The 21102-nt window shown below is 41.7% G+C and overlaps 1 protein-coding gene across 3 annotated transcripts in view; it reads right to left on the bottom strand.

The window, feature by feature from the left end:
• lmbr1 (limb development membrane protein 1) overlaps positions 1–21102 on the bottom strand; it is a gene marked incomplete at its 5' end in the record, with an annotated part of 31147 nt that overhangs the window by 6784 nt on the left and 3261 nt on the right. Inside the window, 11 exons of one of the 3 annotated variants that reach the window (XM_079233876.1) lie at positions 3637–3714; positions 4162–4238; positions 5244–5330; positions 8751–8823; positions 9092–9156; positions 9318–9386; positions 9801–9927; positions 16661–16764; positions 18140–18279; positions 19223–19282; positions 20481–20557. In XM_079233876.1, coding sequence (XP_079090002.1) covers positions 3637–3714; positions 4162–4238; positions 5244–5330; positions 8751–8823; positions 9092–9156; positions 9318–9386; positions 9801–9927; positions 16661–16764; positions 18140–18279; positions 19223–19282; positions 20481–20557 — 957 coding nt within the window. Of the gene's footprint in view, positions 1–3636; positions 3715–4161; positions 4303–5243; positions 5331–8742; positions 8824–9091; positions 9157–9317; positions 9387–9800; positions 9928–16660; positions 16765–18139; positions 18280–19222; positions 19283–20480; positions 20558–21102 lie in introns of all 3 variants that reach the window. The other 2 variants (XM_079233877.1, XM_079233878.1) reach the window with 2 other exon arrangements.

Raw genomic sequence — 21102 nt, 5'->3', positions numbered from 1 at the left:
CTTTTTTACCCACCCTTGATTTGTTTTGTAAAAGAGCCTGGAGAAAAAAAGAAAGCCTGGCAGGTTGTTTCATGCCTTTTAATGCAACTGTCATCCCTGAGCTTACTGCAGAGCCATGGTGCAGTGCTCTCTCTCCCTCTCTCTCTCTCTCTTTCTCTCTCTCTCTTTCTTACACAGGGAATTAGCAGACAGCATCTGATGTAATTTATTAATGGCGGGAGGGTGGGCATGCATTAAGATTGTGTGTGCACTCGCAATATGCGTGTATGCCCGCGCTTAGGACAGCTAGCTTTCACAGTACGCCTCCTTTCAACTCTTACTTCTTTTTATTCCATGAGCAGGAAGGGTGATAGAGTGTGCGTTTGTGTGTGTCAAGGAGAGGGAAGGGTGGGGGGGGAGGGGGGGCACAGCTCTTTCAGCTGACACATTGCATTTGTAGCTAGTAAGATTACCACCTGGCAATACCTGCGCAGTGGCGTGGTCGTCAGTGTTGTGTGTGCCTCGCCTCCTGACCATTTGACCTCAGGTGGGTCCCTGCAGTAATAGCATTTTTCTAGAATTTTATTAGAATGTTACCTTAATTTACTGCCGTTCACATAGTCATAAGTCTTTCTCAATACCCCTCCTTACTCTTATCCAGATAATTCCCCCGGCTATCATCTAACAAGTAGGAGAAAGAATTAGTCCTACAAATGTAATAAAATACATAAAGCTGCCATTTACCTCAGGTACAGAGTTCTGAAAGGGTTCGGACAAATAAGTCTGAATCACCCAACAGCAAATACATATGTTCTAAACGGAGGCCTACATATGATCAACACCTTTAACTCTTACTTTAGTTTTTTTTTCATTTGGAGTCTGACATTATTTGACCCCACCACTTGTGAGGAGTTGCACCCACAGTCTGTTGAAAGCTGTCTTACAAAGACTAACCTGCTAATAAGACACCAGGGATGACATGGTTCGAATTAGAGGGTGCATTTGAACTGTATTTATCATTCTTACCTATAATCAATTGTACCATACATTAAATACTACATTATATTTCCCATATTCAAGCCCATTTTCCAATTTTGGAAAACCCTGAAGTGGACCATTCCATTTCACAACCTTGACGTTAGTTGAATGTCTTAACGCAAGTAGCTAGCTATCTATACAATTTATTTTCTTAAATAGATTGATCCCACCAATTGGGTGGCCTCTGCCTTTATTGTTAGTCCTTCACAGGCATAGATACTGCATGGTAGTAACACATCTGCCACCACTTTGGCATGCCGATGGCGTTTTTGTCTCTCGTACAGCATTGTGCGGGTCTGTGTTTAAGCGGAAATGATGGTCTGTTGTTGTGTGTGTGGGTCGGACTTGCTGGCACTTTTTCTTTAGAATGCTTTGTTGGTGACCTCTGACTACAAAGGTTGTTGAGTGGCATGTGCACCATGAGCTAGTGTAAGGGTTTTGATATATTATCATCTACAGACTGCAAGATACTGAAGGATTGTAAGACTTGAGTTCACAGAAACACGTGCCTTCGCTGCACTGGTTTACCTTCACGGCCAGGCAAAAGTTGTTTTATTCTAGATGTCTGAATCCGAAAGGCAAAATTGGACGTACCGTTTGCTCAGATATAACCCATATCGTGGAGCTATCTTTAATCATTGAAGTAATGGCTATATTGTACTATCTATTCCCCTGACCATAGTAGTTTCACAAATATATTCTCACTTCATCTTGCCATAAAAGTGGGAGGCGATGGACATTGTTTGCCAAAGAGTGGTACAACAGTAGTCCCAGAGGTGAATCCACTCTCACGGTAATCGATTGTCAAATAAATCTTTTTTTCAGCTATTTGGTTCCTATAATTAGTTAAAAGGTGGGATTATTTTGAGCAATTGAACCTTTCCCCTGAGCTCTGCTGGGTGTGAACCTAACAGCATCATGGCTATTGATTTTTAAATTAAATTCACATTGTTTATGGTGGGCAGAAAGAAATATTTCTCCATCTATTTTTACAAAAATCTGTAGCTACGTCAAGCTTGTCACAGATGCACGTCTGTGTGTTCAGAGAAGGGCAACTTTAGTGAGGTGAAAGTTGGAGTCCAGTAGCGGCTAATTGTCCATTTCACAAAATACAGTGTCAAGTGCTGTGGCTACCAAAGAGGAGGGCCTGCAATAACAATTTTATTGGTCCTTCTTAGTGCTTGTTCATCAAGCTGTAAAACACACTGTCCTTTACAGAGCCAGAGCCAGTTCCTCCCCCTCCTCCTCCTCCTCCTCCTCCTCCTCCCCCTTGCTGCTTCTACAGCATCTCTGCTCCTCATCTCCATCCACCTGTTTCTCCCTCTCTCCCTCTCCCTTTTTTCTCCCTCTCTCTCTCCCTCTCTCTCTCTCCCTCTCTCTCCCTCCCTCTCTCTCCCTCGCTCCTCATCCTCCTTCTCCACCTCCATCCTCTGCTCTGTAAAGCCAATTGGGGCACTGCTCAGTATGCTAAGGACTATGGCGGGATGCTTAGTAGAAAGGGAAGACAAACATTGACAGGGCACTTCCATTGTGCTCGCCCCCCCCCACAACAATCAGCGCATCGGGGCCTCATTTGACTTTCCCACAGTCTCTTTACTTTGACAGACTCTTCAGACCTCAAACCACCCGCTCTCTCTCTCCTTCTTTCTGTCACTTTCTCTCCTCTGTCCTAATCTCCTTCTAGGCAGTGTGCGGGTAACTACGAGGGGATTTCTGTGCTAGAGGGGCAGAGAGTTCGAGAGCTGGAGGGCAGGGTTCACGGGGTGGATAGATGGATATCATATCAATATCGATTATTTTGGAGGACGAGACTTCCCCCCCAAGCCCTCGTAGTGCTGTGAGATCATCAGAGGTGTGGCATCCATCCAGCTCAACAAACGTATAAACCATTTAGTGAGGCCACACTGTCAGGGAAGACAGCTTCAAGCTGCATGACAAGTGTAATTTGGGGGATTTTCTGTGATGCGTCATGCCAAAGAAAACATCTCTGTTCAATAAAATAATTGGAATGTCGAGGGCAGCTCTGTCAGTTGCCCGCGAGACGCAAAATTAAATGAGGGAGAAATAGGATACATTATGTTGCCCTCTCTCAGACAAGAATGCAACCACAGACGCACACACATACAAGCACATGCACGCACGCCTCTCTGTCACTGCAGATGAGATGAGATAAGGAGAGCTTAAAACACATTGCATGTTAGGCGGAGATGCAAATCTCTAAGAGCCATTCCACACTCAGTTACGCTGCCTCACAGTAAGAGCCCTTCACCTGGCCCTGTCTGCCTCTGCAGGAGAACATGCAATGTAGACAGGAGGGAGGAAAAGCAGCCTTTTCACCCACTGTGGACTTGAGACACGTAGCCAGCTCATTGAATCTGCACACTGCTGTGAAATGACTTTCAATGAGCTTCCAAAACAAAACCAGAGGCACAAGGTTCAAGCCTGATTAACATCTGGTCGGGCCTTTTCTCCCAACAAGCATCTGAGCATATCCGGAATTTGATTTATGTCCCCGCCAGGAGCATGGCAGGTCTGATAGGCAAGCTCTTCTGCAGTTTACATTCTGGGCGTGTGTGTGGGGAGTGAAAACGTACTTAGGTTGGGTTACAGTAGGCTTACCGTGGATCCCTTGGGCATGGCAGTCTCATCCACCAGAAGGTAGAGGATATTAAATGCCACCATAAGAACTGAGATTGTCTGCAGACAGAGAGGAAGATAAAGATTTGTTTACACATGGCATGATTATAAAGACATTGATCAAATCCTCAGAGGATCCGGCATCATGATATAATTGAATTGTGGTGGCCTTGCTGATAGGCAAGTATGGTAATGCATAATAACCGTGTGATTGTAAAAGGCTCCAACGTTAAGCTACTCAAAAGCTGAACAACGTGGGGATGTTTGAGGCACGTGCCATGAAGAAAGCAGAAAATGTATTCCCACACTATAATCTATTGAGAATGGTGGCTATTTAGCATTGTCTTAAACAGCTATTAAACAAAAGTAGTTTCCACACCCAGACTCAGAACTGTTAAGAGGATAGGATTTGAGGTACAGGGTGTTAGTCCCAATGGCCACCAGCCAGGCTGTGTACGCCATGAGTAAACAGTTTGGGCTTAATGATAGGTCAGTCACAGCACTCACCGTTCCTGCAAGCAGGATCAGCATCACTATGGGATACAGCAAGTTCTTCTCCCAACCCGATGCTTTCTTTCTTCTCTCTGAGTGGAAATGAGAACCACCATGTGAGGTGATTAGTCTTAAGAAATATGTGCATAACCAACTCTGTAATTGCAAGATTCAGAGACACAAAGCACTTTCCACTACTGGCTAAGTAATATGCTCATCAAAGATAAATAATGAAACCTCAAGCCCTCTGGCTTTATTTTGTACAGCTTGGTTTGGCAAAACATATCGTGAGTGTGTGTAGCAAAACACAATCTCACCTCTCATCGCAACCACCCCCCCAGGTAATATACATTTCATAACATTATGCTCTTCCTCTTTAATTAGTCACACTAGTCATCATTGCCTTAATTAATGGAAACAATAATAAATCCTGGATAAAAATTAATTAGTTCTGTGATTTATATTTTGGTCAGAATGTGTGTGTGTGTGAGGTGGGCAACTACTGTGCCTTATTCTTCGAAGCCAGATGAAACATTTCCTCTTATTTCAACAGCTCATCAGTCATCTTTGTAGACACTGCGGACAGCTTGTAGACCACATGCACTATATCTTCTATTATGGACATCCACAGTGCCCAACAATGTGTATCTGACTGCTCTCTAGTCCTTGCCATATTGACTTTCTTTCTCTATTTCCAACCTTGTTAGTCCTCCTTATTCTCAAAGTGCACCCACCCTGCCTGCCCGAGAAGTTTGCCAAGTGCACTTTATATGCACCATCCTTCTAAATTAATGACATCACTAAAAGGCTTGCTACAATATAAAGTTTGCATCTTGTCCAATATCCTAAGTGCCTTTGTGCTCTCCTCCCCCCACCCTGCTCCCCAAAAGACTCAGGCCTCATTTATGATATCCTAAAATGGATGGAAAATTATCAAGCCGTTCTGGTCCATGTCCAAATTAAGAAATTAAGGCAGACGGGGAGAAAGCTGCTGCCTGTCAGCAATATGTAAAAAGCTTACTTCTTGGCATATATTTCCATGGAAATTCAAGGTCTTAAGAGAAAATATATCAGTCCTGCATAATACAAATACTTACCCAATTTATTCCTCAGATTTCTAATATTGTCCAGTTTCTTGAGCTGCAGAGGAAAGCTTCCTTGAGTATACGTGTGTGAGGACGATCCTGCTGAAACAGAAACCTTTGGAATTAACTTAATTTGTTGCATGATCAGATGTCGTTACGGTTATTTATATTATGCAGCAAATGTAGTCACTGAATGGATTAAACATTAAGTCTAGAAAATGTTCTGAGTCTTGTTTTGTCAGTCCATCAGTCCAAAACACAGGTATTCACCTTAAAATGATGAATGAAAGGAGAATGTCTAAGAAGAAACTAAAAACAACTAAAATATTTATATTAAATAGCACAAATATATATACAGTACTGTATATATATTGTTTCAGCTCTTATGTTGCTTTAACTGATATGTATACTGCACAGCTATACTACTTAAGAAACTATTAATTCAGTAGAAAAACAGCACCAAATGCATCACGTTACATCATGTTAACTTCGCAATGTCTTATGAGATGAGCATATGGTATTTGACTTATTTTTTATTAAGAAATCCCATCAAAACAAGTAATCCTGCTCTGAACTCAACAACGTGATCTCAAACAAGTCAAAAATAATTTCTTGTGTCAGGAGCTGTCTAGCACATGCCACAACTGGTTTAGTGGGCTGGAGAAGACAGCAAGGGATTCTCCAGGAAAACCACAAGGCCGGCTCATTTAAGGCTAATTTATCTATTTTACTCTGTTTTCCTTCCAACTCGACGCACTAGCGTACAGGCCCCTAGGAGCCAAAGTGGAAGAGTATCCATTTGCATCCCCTGGGGTGATTGGCAGATCAAGACCAATTAGTTCAGTGTTACACCGTTACTAGCGTGCAATAAAAATACCATCTTTCATCTTTGTTACAAGAGTGAAGGACCAATCACTTTGATCACAATTTTTTTTTTTCCTCTGTCATTATGACACGCCCTGTCTGGATGGTCTTAAGTAGGCAAAAGACGTGAGATAGATGGGGAGAGAGACTGAACAGTGTTGTCTGTGCCCTCGCGGATACCTGTCCCAGGATCTAAGCAGGGGAAAGTTTGAACCCTCCGAGCAAATGCAGTCACAACACAACAGGAAATGTCACGGGCAGTTCAACAGCTTTTTTTTTTCTCCTCCAGAGATGAACTGAACACTCTGCCTCGGGGTAGTGAACTAATATATCACGTTTGTGCATAACATATCCAAACACGGCCCTTACCCGTCACCCAGGACGGATACATCATTGATAAAATATCTGATCAAACAGCAGATCAAACTGAAGACAAAGAACAATATAATCACTTGAATTTCAGCCGCAGTATCTTCAATGACATCATTCTAAACTGGAGTTAAATATATCCTTCTCCTTCTGCTGGCAGCATCAAGTAAGAGACTGAGTTACAGCGAGGCAGAGATGCTGAGTGAGGCTTCTGGCAGCCAGGAAGGCCCGGAGTAATTCAACGTATCCTCTCCAACCTTCAGCACAGTCGAAAAATTACGTCATCCACACATATGCTAAACACCATGCTGAGACAACACAGGCACCGGCAAGGTCATTGTGCCGCATAGCATCTGGACAGGCGCTCTGCTAGTCTGCTATCAGCAGACCAGGGTCTTGAGAGGGCAGCGTGGACACGTGCGTATGTCACAGTGCCGCTACTGCAGTATATTCCTCTGTCTCCTCTGGTTACGAAACAGTATCTTCCAAGCGAATAACCCATTGGAATCAGAAACGATGGATATTTAATTAGATATGATTCATAGGCATTAGGTGGAAGCACAGCTTGCATCTACAACTTCAATTATTTGAGACACCAACAAAGTCCTGACAAGCAGGGCAGATTAATCTCAAAGATACTTTGAGATTCATTGTCAGGAGACAAGGCCAGGTGTGCACACTGCTCCGTGATTCAAACTTAACAACCGCTGTGTTTCCTTTGAAGTCATCATTACTGCTTTCTGCAAAGTTCTGCATTTTTGCTTGAACCATAACTTAAAAAAATAACCCATTTTATCTGGGATATCTATAACTCATGTAAACATAAGCCTGAATACACTTGAAAGCAGTAAAGAAGGGAGTAAATAAATTTTCTCGTAAGGGTTAGCAGCTTATCTGATAGTTCTAGGTGCATGCCTCTAAACATTATGCATATTAGGTTCATCATACCCTTGACAAGTAAAAACAGATGCACATGTCCAATCAGCCAATGAACCATCTGAACTATAAGACTTGCAATATCAACAATGTCATTACAAATGGGCAATTACACGCAGAGAGGACAACAAAGGCCCAGACGTGTAAATAAACATTGATGCATCGACTGATGTGGCTCAACAGTCCACATCTGTAAACACAAACTGGGTCAGAAGATCTGTTAGAGGATGCGGAGCGGACACAGGTGAAGCAAGACAACACTGCTCCTCTGGAGTGTGTCCTCTGAACTGTTCCTGAACTGTAGTCGCCCTCAGCAGATCAAACGGACACCGGTCTAGCCTTCAGTTCCACCCATGTGTGAGCATGAACGCTGAGCATGTGTATCGGCATACAGCATGAAAACATTCATGTCAACATTCTTCTTTGCCTCCAATTCCCACCTTTTTTAAAACAGGCAAGCATGTATTGCAGCTTGGCCTCAGTGCACACAAAAAGATGTTGACCACAGTTATTTTTTTTTTGGCCCCACAGAGACTTGTTAAGTTCAAACAGTTTTGGAGATGATAAGGAACAGATTACAATTATTCAGTTAGTTCAAAGCAGGCCGGCGTGGAAGGAGCTGGAAGGAGCCATACGCATTGGTGGCAGTCTATGGAGTGGGCCGGTGTGGCATTCGAAAACATGCGTTATCAGGGAGTGATCTCCCTTACCTCCATGGTTTGAAAGGACGCTCGTCCTCTTCATTTACTCGCATCTGTACACTTGGTTGCATGCTTGAGTCCATATTAAAGTAGCTTTTGGAACTTGGCCCATATACTTCCTGCTTTTTGAGGTTATTGAACGTCAAACAAGGAATTTGGGACATGAAAAGGAAATGCAGGCTAAAAAAATAACACTTGAAACTATCCTTTTGTGCACTAGAACAGCACAAGGCTCCTCGTCTCCTTTCAGGTGTCGCTGAAAAGTCTCTTTAATGTCCACAGGATTCAGCCTGAAGTTCTTGTGAAAGATTTCATTTCCATCCTATTACCCGGGCAACCATTCTGGGCCTAAATGAGGCAATCAGTTCACCCGTGTCTTAAATGGATCCTTAAAGACTTCCTAATCATAAAATATGGTCTGCTTTGCCCTTTAGCAGAAAGTTATGAGAGTAAGACAGTGGTGGGGAAAGGCCTCTGTAGTGTGTGTGTTGATTTGTTTTTTGCCAATGTCTGTTCATGTCTGTCTCTTTGTGTGTGGCTGAATTTTCAATGCTAATTGATTCCAGTGTGGCGCGCTCCATCACACCCAATAGGGCAGTCAGCCCCTCCCCTCCACTATAATGTGCCAACACGTCTCCCACAGACATACCGTTTAATCTCCTCTGAAGGGCTTCCTCCTGCAAATGGATGCAGTAAATCTGCTCATCCAGGTCCTCCAGGATCTGAAGGGAGGGAGCAGAGGAGGAAGAGATGAAATGGGTTATAATTAGGCCCAAAGTGGGACTGGAGAGATGGCAGATGGGAGGATGAGTTGGTGATGTATTTGTAGTCCTCTGCTGCGCATGTAAATGGTCGACTAAGACAGCCAGTGGCTTCAAGTCGGAGCGTTCAAGTTCAACACTGTCGTCTTTCAGCAACAAAAAAATGCTAGTTGTAAATTTCTACCGGAAAAAAACATTTCCAGAACAACCACATAAAACGATTCCTTACCGTTGGCTTCACTAGTAACTGGCCCATGATGGTGAACATCCTGGACAATCCCACAGGAGTGCACACTACACATTGGACAGAAAACAGTGTGATCAGCTGCCTGTTTAACCACAATAAGGTGAAAAAATTAAGCAATATTAAATTGATGGTAGCTCAACATCACATCAACAATTAAACTGTATTTTTTTTTTCAGTGTGTAGTAGAAGAAGAAATTAAGTGGCTTACTGAGTAAAAGCAGTCCTCCCATCAGAGATATACAGGAGTAGAGGTATGGTAGGTAAAAATCCCAAAGATCTACATACAAAATACATTAATTTAATAAAAGAATATAGGACAGGAAATAATAGTTAAACATTTAACAAAATGCACAAGATATAGCTCCCTCACAGAACTCCTTGTAAAACCACAATTTATATTTTTTACATTTGTATTTGTTTTGTATTTTAATTTGTTTGCTTTAGAGGCAATTCTTTTTTAAATTTGGAGAAAGCCAAGCTAATCAATTCCAGTATTTATGCTAAACTAAGCTAACCAACTCCCAGTTCAAGCTTCATAGTTAGTCCACAGACATGAGAGTGGTATCAATCTCATATAACTGTCTGCCAGAAGGGGAAAAGCCAATTTCCCAAATTGTTTAACTATTCATTACAAATAGTACCAGACACTTAAAAACAATAATAATGAACACAGAATCCTTTAAAAACGTACCGTAGAGTGATTCCATACTTTCTGCATCGTTGTCAATGAGCGCTGACGCCACCCACACGATGCCCAAGATGAGCAACGCCAGCAGGAAGAGCATCACAAAGGTCTCGAGAATACGCGCCCTAATGCCCTGACAGAAAGAGTGCACAGAGGAAAAAAAAGAAAGACATTTAATTGGATATGGCTAATACGATTGGTAATAAACGCCACGATTTTATATCAACATACATCAAAAACACACTGGGAGCTGGTGTTACCCACTTTTCAAGACATTTTTTAAAAACATAAAACAAGATTCATTTTACGAGACTTCTCCCTCCTCCCACGCTCATATTAAACACCATCATTTCCATTCACAGCACACAAACATGACATAAACGCTTCCACGGATTCCTGTGTAAAACAGCTCTTTTATACACACATATTGTGGTCTATAAAGTGGCTCTAACAGGGGCTGGTGGTGGCAGAGGTGAAATTAAAAAGAGTAAGGGGGTGGGAGGTGCCGTAAGGAGCATGAAGCCTGGCTGGGTCAGCTACTGTCTGCGATCAAGAGCAGGCCTCCCATCTGGGGCCGATTAGGAGCTCCCTTAGCGCCGCGGTCGTGTCCCGGGCCGCGTAGACGAGAGGGTTTTGGGGTAATTTGGGTTTTCCGGGTCACAAACTGCTGAGTGGTTAATAAAGTCCTGCTCTACCTGTTCACACAGTTTCCATTTCCCCCCCTGCTGGAGAGCCGAGCTGTCTATGCCTGTAAGATAGATAGGCGTTCTCGTACACATGTCAGGTTGGCTACCAGGCACGGGATAACAAGGGCTCTCTGCGTGTGGAGCGCTGCTTAAATTGGCCACATATGAGCAATTTGTTACCAGCTAACATAATGGCTGTGCGGTTGCTGTTCAGTATTTGCCAACAGGTACATGAAGGGGGTCTCTCTTTGAAAGTATCCCCTGTTAATCAAGTCGCTTTATGGAATGCAAATGGTTTCAATTCCGCAATTTTTTTTTGTTCTTGTTTTACACAGTTCAAGATTGTTAACCGAACCACCTGTCCTTTAGCATTTATATTATGATTCAGGTCACCGTTTAATAGCCTTCTTCTCTCCTATGCAACCTAAAATCTAGTCCCTTCTCACCCACTCTTGAGATATTTTCTCTTTTACAAGCACCGTTCTCACAAACGGCAGCATTAGTGGGTCACAGACACATTTGGTAAAGTTATCGTCTACACATCATCTCGGATGTGTTCAGTCCACGCTTTGGATGTTGATGTAGGGATTTAGGCTTATTCTCAGACTCCATACATTGTCAGTGGTGAAAATCCCCCGTAGCAACCTTTAGCTATTACTGAGCAATCACTCGCCTCGCGCCTCCTCTTGCGTGGTGTTCTGGAAAAGCCTCAGTGAGCAAGTGTAGAATTTTCTAGCACAACAGAGAGGAAAGTGGGCAGGGTCTGGAGTGCCCCAGTGTGGCCGAGGTGGACACTGCAGCCACTGACAGATAATGTAAGAGGGTGTAATTGGGCCTTATGGAGTCTTTAGTCAGCACGAAATAAACTAAAATCTTAGAGAAGTATTATGAGTAAATACAAATCATTACAGTGATAACTTATGGGAACTATATTCACATAATTTCTGTTAAGCTAAACATCAACAATACATTCCCCACTCAATGCAGATCAATACACTAAAAACATAAATACGATAACACGCACAAATATGACATTTTGCTGACTGCCTCGTGCTCCTTTGCAGACACTCGGGCACTTGTGAGCTCGCTAGATGGATGCTGCAATCGGGAATCTCACAGACCGGCTCAACTGGCCAATGAGGAAAACACTCAACACCGTCTCAACACCGAGGGAGAAAGGAAGAGATGGAGCGGGATAGAAGGAAATAAAGAGAGAACAACAGAGGGAGACTGGTGGAGGAGAGGAGTCGACGTCTGAGCGCATCTCAATCCCTGGAGGTGAGAGAGGTGAGAGAGGAATGCTTTCAGGGACTTCAGCCACGTCCCACACGCGCTCTCTTAAGGATGCATCAGGACAAGCAGAAGCCGCAGGCAGGACGTGCGTCCGCTCAAGCGCACCAGTCCACCTTAACACGCTGCCCATGCCATGCTGAAGGTGTATTCCCTTCAGATAGGTCTCTCAATCATTTATAAGACTCAAATCATTACCCATTCAGATCATTTAGGGCAAAGGCAATGCTTGTCACCTCCCTTACTATCATCCCTGGAAGAGCAATCCACTGTGTCAGATGTGATTTGACAGTGCAGGAGAAAGAGGACGCTGAACTGTGAGCCCAGAGTGGCATCATTGATCCATGCACATGCATGACATCGCACACTGAAAGTTCCTCCCTATCCTTGCAAGGGAGAAAATTAAGTCTTTTGTTCCTCATCAAATAGAAAAAACTACAGTATGAAAATAGAAAAATGCAACTAAGCTATCATCGCTGATCAAAGATGAAACTGTCAACTGGTGAGGGAAGAGAGGAAAAAAAAAAAAGACCTGTGCCTTGGCATCCAGAGCGCCCGCTGAAAGTTTCTATTCTTGCCATTCTAAATGTGTAACTACATCTAAATATAGCAGCTCTGAAATATTCAGCATCCCCTGATCCTCACACCGACATCGAGTGAGGGGCTGCTTAACTGCAGCTATGTTCGAACAAGAATGGAGAGACTTCCAAGAAATACGTGTAGTGGCCAGAGATTTAAAAATAAATAAATTAAAAATGCTTCATATGCAGTACTAAACAAGACATGCATGAATTCAGGTACGCACACACAGACAGACGCACATGACCAGCGAGGTGAATAAACCTCCAAATCCACCCAATTACACAAAGCCACAGAGGGCCAGGAAACAGTTCACAAGCTTTTTCGCCCTGCTTGTGCTGCGGAAAAACTAAACTAAAAACTAAAAGCACAATCTGCCACCGTCTTTGATGTAATGCTTTGCCCGACGAATCCAGCAGAGAGTTCACCTCTGGAAGTTAAATGCCACTGTGCAATAGTGGACAAGTGTAAGAGAGAGTGAGAGATGACACTCGGGAAGATACAGGGCTGTGTAGGATGTTGGAACGGAGGGAGGGGGTGAGAAATCGGACAAAGAACGAGAGTTAGGTGGTGCAGGAGCTTCCGAGTTGCCGCCATCAATCCTTAGCAGGTCAGCAGGCGGTGGCAGAGATCATCCTGCAGACTATCCTTCTGCTCACTGTCAGGGGCGTGTGGAACAAGGGCCAAGAGTGTAATATGTGAGGGAGGGGGCAGGGTCCTTTTTTTTGCTCCTTAGCAAAAAGGACTGCCCTCTTTGCTAAAGACATGCCAGATGCCCAGGGACCTTATTAGTGTGTCCTTCAACCAGTCGGCCACAGCGCAATGACCGTGTCAAAGACAGAAAGCAGAGGAGAGGGACACTCCCCTGTAAAGCTGCACAATGAACTTCTAAAGACTCTTAATAAGACTTCTTAATAAAGCACCAATGACACGAGAGCATGGAAAATGATCGGCATCACATCGTATCGTTCAAACTGGTGGGGGGGGAAGGGGAGGGATTAACCCCCACAAAAAGGGAAAGAAAACATTGTGATTTTGGGGATGTGAATTAAAACTCCCGTTTCCCTGTTGCTTTCGTGGCTGATTCACCAGATGAGTCAGAAAACAGAAGGATTTAAATGAAGGAAGCGGCCTCAGTACTTTCTGATGTTTGCCAAGTTTTATTTGACATCCTACAGTGAGGACAGCTTGTTCGAATTACTGAAAGGTGTCAGACAGATAAGTCTTCAAAGAATAAATGACTGTATCCTGGCTTTTTTTCTTCAGGTAAAAGGTTAGGACCAAATAGACCTCATAGACTATCAACATAATACTCTGCCCTACTTAAAGTTACGTAGACGATATCTCGCTTTCAAAATCAAGAAAAACGGCCAAACAATCCGGAGCAATATCCGTTGAGCTTCCGAACATGTCACTTAGGTTAGAAAAACTGAGTCACGAGAGGAAGGGGGGAAAGAAATCCTGAGCAACTCGCTTGTTCTTTTTTTAAATTCCCAGCTCGAACTAATATGTTGCCATGGTAACGAACATTGTAACAGGCAGCTTTAGGGAGACATTGTGACCTTAAAGGAAGGTATGTAAACACCACTTTATATTCTCCGACTGGCCCTGCCCGAAAGAAGGCCTGGGAAAAATGTCTGCATGTGCAGGAGATTTGAAATAAATATCCAGGCCCCCATTGTGGAGCTCCAACAAAGAGGAGTATCTTAGTAACACCACGCGGGTTTGCTCGGCGAGACGTTTTCTAACCCCCCTCTCCTCCTCTCCCTCCACAATAAACACACTTCTCATCATTGGCGGGTTAGGGCTTAGGATGAGATTGATGAGGAGTTTCTTTAACTACCAGATGAAACCTGTTGGCCCTTTGCTGGGTCAGTCAGGGGGTCAGACTCGTTCCAACTCGTTTCAGGATCAAACACATTTCAATACTGTGGGTAAGACCACAAGACTATTCACTGCAAAAGCATACTACTCTATATTGTTTCTTAAATAATACAAAAAAACTTCTTGAAGAAACCTACAACATTAAAACTTACTAGTAAATGTGCATATTTTCCCTCATAAAGCTAGAATAAGTGTTAATAACTCCGGCTGTGGCGCTGAATACATATTTCTTTAGCAAGAGATAATAAACATCTGAGCATTAGTGCTAAGAAAATAAGATTAGACTACACTAGAAATAGACTAGGAAGTTGTCAGTCAATTTTTTTTTTTTATACCTTTTGAGTAAATATAGCTTCAAGATATCACACTCGTCATGTATAATTACTAAGCCAACTTAAGTCTCTTGATATAAATAGAAGTCGGAAACAAAGGCTGGTGCTGATGTCCTCACAGTCTTTGTCAGAACATGCTGGGTATCTCAATATGGATGACAGCGATGGCTCTCATCATCATAATGCCATCTACTGGCGATGCAGAGATGACTATAAAGTGACAGAAATGCTTCAGAAAGCCATAAAATCTTTCCCAATGCACTCAAATGCCTCGTACCTCATTTAGAATACTACTTCATATGCAACTCCCAATTGCACTAATACACCATGCTATAGAGGTTTCTAACACATCATCGGAACCAATGAACCTGAACTACACAACAACCTTTAGGGGCCTCAGTGATGCAGCTTTTCGGCAAAGATTTGAGAACACGGCAGTAAAGTGGGAGACATTTTACAGCAGCAAATAAAGCTAGATCATAACATCTGACATCAAGACCCTAAGTCGCTCTGATTCATCCACAATTTGGACAATTTGTTAAACTATTAATCTCTTGGGTGACAGAGCCTCTAAAGAGCTGAACAGTTAACGTAGAAGAAGAAAAAAAAACATCCACATTGCCATCTTTATTCTGGTGGCGTCTTTTAGTACATCGTCAAAAGTAAACACAGCCACATGAAAAGGCTGACTTACAACATTAGTAGTGGAATTCATCATTCACTTCATTTCCGCAGTCAAAAGGACCTCGCAGTGCCATAACATTCGCCCAGCAGGTTAAAATGCCACATAAAACCTTATGACAATGTGGTCTAATGCTGTTATTGGGGAAAGGGATAATATCACATTATAAAAACTCGGATCTGTCTTTTACATTCCTCCTTCTGCCGGCCGCATGATTGACTCTGCAGGCAGTTCCGTTTTTGGGGTTTTCTTTTCTTTTTTTAAGTGTCACCTCCACCCCTTCCCTAACACACACACAATATATACCTGCAAGTGCAGCTCAACATTGAACAGTGCTTCCTCTAAGCAAATTTATGGAAGATCAGTAGCAAGAAACAGTCTTGCTGAAATAAAAAAGAACAAAAACGTGAAAGAGGCCCTCATCCTGCTTCCTACACATCGGGTCCTGCCTTCTACTGAAGAAATCCAACCGAAACAAATTAGTGGGCCGAGGAAGAAAATAACTGGCTATACACTACAGTACAGACTAATTTTTATGTGCTTTTGCCAGGAGGGACATAAACCAGAGAGGTTTCAAACTGTGACACAGGATAGAGGTGTATTAAAAGTAAATCTTTCCCTCTCCATTTTGCGAGGTTCTATTGTGCTGTCATGTTGCTGCGACTTTATGGACTTTTGGAACACGAGCCCCCAGCCTCTTTTTTTTGGGGGGGGGGGGGGGGGTGGGGAGGGGTAATCAATTAAACGAGGAAGTTCGCTGAGCCTTACAACTCGATTATTAGCCTGTCCTTTTGAAGTTTTATTTTGGGGGGCTGGGGAGGGGGTGACAAGGAATCAGGCTTTAAATCAGCGGGGCCGATGCAGCAGTGTTGAAGCGTTTGCAGCCCGTGGCCTTATTGGAAGGGTTTGTCAGGATGTGGCGCTGGGCGAAGTCCAGATTCAGACTTTCATGGTTAATGAACTTTCTGCGGTGGCAGTTACAGTCAGTGGCGTGAGTCAGGGAGAGGGCAAGGACAAGGCACCTGCTGCTGCTGCTGCTGCTGCTCTGGCTGTTAAGAGAGCGCCCCGTGCATGTATAGCAACGCAGAGAAATAGAGCAACAGCAAAAGGAAGAAAATAAGCAGGGTCCCACATTTTCCAAATCAAAGTTTCTGATTTTTCTCACAAGGCTTAGTTTTAAAATCATTGCATATTGTTTTGTTTTCAATTAAATCACTTCAGTTACAGTATCACAAAAACCTCTCAGGATTTTTTACGCTAGTTCCAGAATTTTGAAGCTTAGCAAAGTGTCAAACTAATTTACCACTTCTAACTTCTTCTTTTTTTTTATGACGATGATGATCGTTGGTAACCTTGCATCACACACAAAGACAATAAACACAAATTAAAATGATGCATATTAAGGCAATGTACCTTTTTAGATCCCGCGAATCCCTCAGACTCCAGGAAGAAATAGGCAAAGGGCATCAGGACAAAGAGGCAAAGGTTGGAGAACAGTGACACCAGGTTCCACAGTCCTGCAGAAGCCAAGCACGTGACAGTGTACACATACAAGTATTTAAAAAATGATATATATGAACAGGCAATCCTATTTTTAATGTTTACTGTTTCAAGCTTGCTGAGGTTACATTAACAGGTTTTCCCATCAGTTTGAGAGCTTTCCTTGAATATTAGTAGTTGTGAGAGAAGGTGCCAACAGTTTTATCTGGTAAGTGTCTTTGTGTCATGTCTAAGTCATGGACTCTAATGCCCCCTGGTGGCTGTTGCAGCACCCAACAGCCTTATATGGTTAACGTTGACTCTGTGGGGTGTCAGCTTGACTGACACCCCACATAATAAAGATGTCAATTAATCAGATATGTTGGGACATGGCACATGAAAGAGAAAATACCTTTTAAATCTCACATGGTTTTAAATTTACATTCACATTTAAGATTAGCACAAACTTCAAATCATATTCCCTAACACAAAAACTAAACGTTTAACCATCAAAGTTTAAAGATTGTCAGCATTTATAGAAAAGTCAATATTTCTCAGTATTTGGTACGTCCATTTACTGTAATCAGAGCTTGCACTGTGGTCTGGTATCAACATGTAGACACCATACAATTCACATCATTAACAGTTGTGACAACAACCAACCACATTATTGTACAACTCCATTGGTAGTGTCAGTTTTTAAAACTGAGACAAAACAAATGAGAGATGGGATGCTTTCACCCTACGTAATAGTCAAGCGAATTCAAAAAGAGTTTGGACACTACAGTCTATTAATATATTCTTTTAATCCAGTTTGAGTTGTGATCTTCAAGTAAAACTGAAAGCTTGACAGTACAAACAAACTGGATTAAATGAAATTATGACCAATTTGTTGTAGTTGTTAAAGACAATATATATATATATATATATATATATATATATATATATATATATATATATATATATATATATATATATATATATATATATATATATATATATATATATACATTTATCAAGGATTTAAAACATTTAACAAGTGAATTAATTGTAAAAACAAATATTTGTAAAACAATAAATAAACACAATAGGTGTTTTGGACACCACCGTACTGTATAATGTAATCAGATTACATAGCTTTCTAATTTAGATCAAACTCAGCATAAAAGTAAAAAATACAACTGTTTCCCAAACCAACATTTACGTGGGTACTAGTGCATTGCAATTTGCACATCATGCTAATCAACATTAATCTGATATTAATGTAAAAAGATTCTAATCAATGTTATTCCAAATATGTGAGAAGATAGAATATGTTTTCCAATCAAAAAGACAAAAGAGCAAGTGAGAGACACGAGAGAAAACTAGTTAGTCTAATTAAAGAAAAAGACACACGATACAAGATCTACTGACCGTGAATGAGGGAGCCATTGAGCCACTGAATGTAATAGTTTTTGGGGAAGGAGAGGAGGATCTCGTTACTGATGATTGAGAAAGGCAGTAGGAAGACGGCACCACCCGACACTGCCAGGGTGAAGGTGCACAAGTAAAATCTGCAAATGGAATCAAACACACAGACAACAAACAGACGGATGTTAGCACTCAAGATGTAGAATCAAACATGGTAATAATAACATACCTTTAAAGATTATATGTCACAAGAGATGACTTGGTTACTGGATGATTCACTTTAGATGACATGCTGTAATATAATAAAGACGTGGAGTGGATATGTTTCTGCAGCCTGCGTTTTCTCGAGGGTTCAGAGGCTGGAGGTCTCCAGATTGGACCATGGGGACTGACCATCTGCTCAGTGGTCCTCCCTTCACCAAATCACTAAATGGGCTCATTAACTGAAATGCTTTCCATCATTTAGCTGGACCCTGAGGTACTATTTTGCGGCAGATGTTTGTGGCTACAAAAGGCACCCTTGAGTGTGACGTTTGCTGCAACTCTAAACTGAGCGGTATGCGATACTGGCCACCATAGTTCTAGCTAATGCGTTTTTGAGGTAGTCAGTAAATTAATGCAATGCTTTTTTAATTTCTGTAAGTGGTTATTTTCATTATTAATTAATAAATTAATCATTTAGTCCATGGAGCGTGAGAAAATGCTTATCACAACTCGTCTTCAAATGCCTTTTTTTAATCCAACAAACACTCACAACCCCAAATATATTCACCTCACTATGATATTACATGTTTAAAAGCCTCACTATTGTTGCTAGAAAACATGAAGTAAATGATGAATCTATTATAAAAGCAGGTGCAGATTTAGTTTCTGTTAATCTAGTAATCAATTAATTGTTTCAGTTCAAATTAGCAACATTTAATTCAAATATATCTTGACTAAAATAGCTGACTAACTTTTTTAACAGATTAAGAATGAACAGATTAGCACTTCCTAATTGTCAAAATATATATCCAGCTAAAAGCTAGTTGCCACCATTTGTAAAATACACTGTTTTAAAAGAAGAATGAACTCAGATTTACTCACGATATTCTATTGACAACAGCATCTTCATCCTCGTGGTCATCTATAAAGGAAACCAAAAGGCTTCAGTCACAAGGTGGTTTGAGTGTGAACTTTTGAGCTGTAACAGTTGCATGTTTCATCCATCACTTCAAACAGTAATAAGAAGAACACAGCGCTGGCTAAACTCTTTCTATCTGAGACATACTGATACAGAGTTAAAGATTGGATATTTTCACATCCATGTCGGCCGATACCAACACGCATCATTGTAGCGTTAGTATTTTCAGACATGCTTATCTTCAGGGATTTTTAACTCTTGACTTTTTCGCTCCATGCATCTGTAATTGTTTCCAAAACAATGTAAACCACCTAATTTGACAGTGATGTGGAGATGCTGGTAGACATAGTGTTGCGGAAAATAATCTTTTGTCATGCTGAAATTCAACGTTTTTAGGGAAGCTAAAGGAGCTGATTTATTTCCCCTCCGATGGGCGGGGTTTTAAGAGAATGAAGCGTTGTGCTCTGTATCTATGGTACCTTTACTGGTGTAATGAAGTAGTTCACGTTAATTCCTTTTTTACTGTCAGTGAAAGGATCAGACAACCAAACCACTGGTGTGAGGAGACGAGCAGCCTAGATTTTCTACTGTACACAACTCCAGAAGGGATTTCTGGTGCAAAGTGGTCTACTTTCCAAATGAGACAAGGGAAGCCTAGGTGACCTGGACATATTAAATTTGTCTTGGCAAAATGGGATAGAGGGCATAATGTCCGCCAGGGCCTTCTTGTTTTCTCCTTTATAACTCGGTCTCATTTAGATTTTCAGTCATTTCTCCCTGCTGGAGCTCAAACAGAGATGACACAGAGGAACACAAATAATCTTCTGTCAATGGTCCCTTGATCACACAGCTTTCTGTCCTCAACCTGTTTTGCCACACGTGTTATTTGGTAACAAACTGTATTCATCTTGCCTAAGCCCTTAAAGCTCTTCTGGGCGGATACAGTTCACACTGATAAAGAGCTGCCTGTGGTAGATTACTCTACAGGCATGGGTGTGACGTCTCACGCATACACCTAAAGCCTCCTTGGAAATGACTTCCTTTCAGTCAAAACACAATGAAGGGCTCTGTCTGTGAGCAAATACAGCATAACCAGACGGACAGACTGCTGTGAACATGGGTCCAACCGTGGACGCTTTTCTGCCGTGTAAGTGTGACAGTCTGACGATGAAATCCTCCTGACTTGTGTTCCCACGGAGTGAGAGTTCATATCGGACACACTTACCACTCTTCCTCTTGTATCTAGTTATGATGAAGTAGGACACAATGTAGAGGACCGCGAACAGGAGGAAGCAAATCTGAAACAACAACATAAAAATCTTTGTCAAAGATTGACTTTGTCTGTAGAGGAGTCAGCACTCACAATGAATTTAGCACGCACTTATTGACAGTTCACTCAGCAGATTTCAAACTTACGATCTCCATTTTATGTTACTGCATGTCCCATGTTACAGACTGTGGTATTGCTATGCTAAACTATATATTTTATTTTTTAATCCCAAAAATATAATAGTGTATATGAAATCCAGCCGCAAGACTTCAGTAGAGCTCACACACACATATACAACACTGATTTGTGGTCAAACTTATACAGTATGTGTAATGCTTTTTCTACAATATTCTACTAACATCCTTACAAGTTGTTTGCTAAACAATGTGTAGTATTTAGGAAAAAGCAACTCACGGTTATCAACTCATTGACTGATTATTTTGTAGTTTAAACAATAAAGGTGTCTTGAGCCCATGGTGATGTACATACTTATTATACATAATAATTTTTGACTAAACAGTCCAAAGCTATATATTATATGTATATATTTTTTTCTTTAGTTTTTTAGAGAGC

Source organism: Taurulus bubalis (genome assembly GCF_910589615.1).
Source record: "Taurulus bubalis genome assembly, chromosome: 18".
In the NCBI taxonomy this organism is placed as follows: domain Eukaryota; kingdom Metazoa; phylum Chordata; class Actinopteri; order Perciformes; family Cottidae; genus Taurulus; species Taurulus bubalis.
Note: the sequence above shows the minus strand (reverse complement) of the source record. Positions and strands in the feature narration are given on the sequence as shown.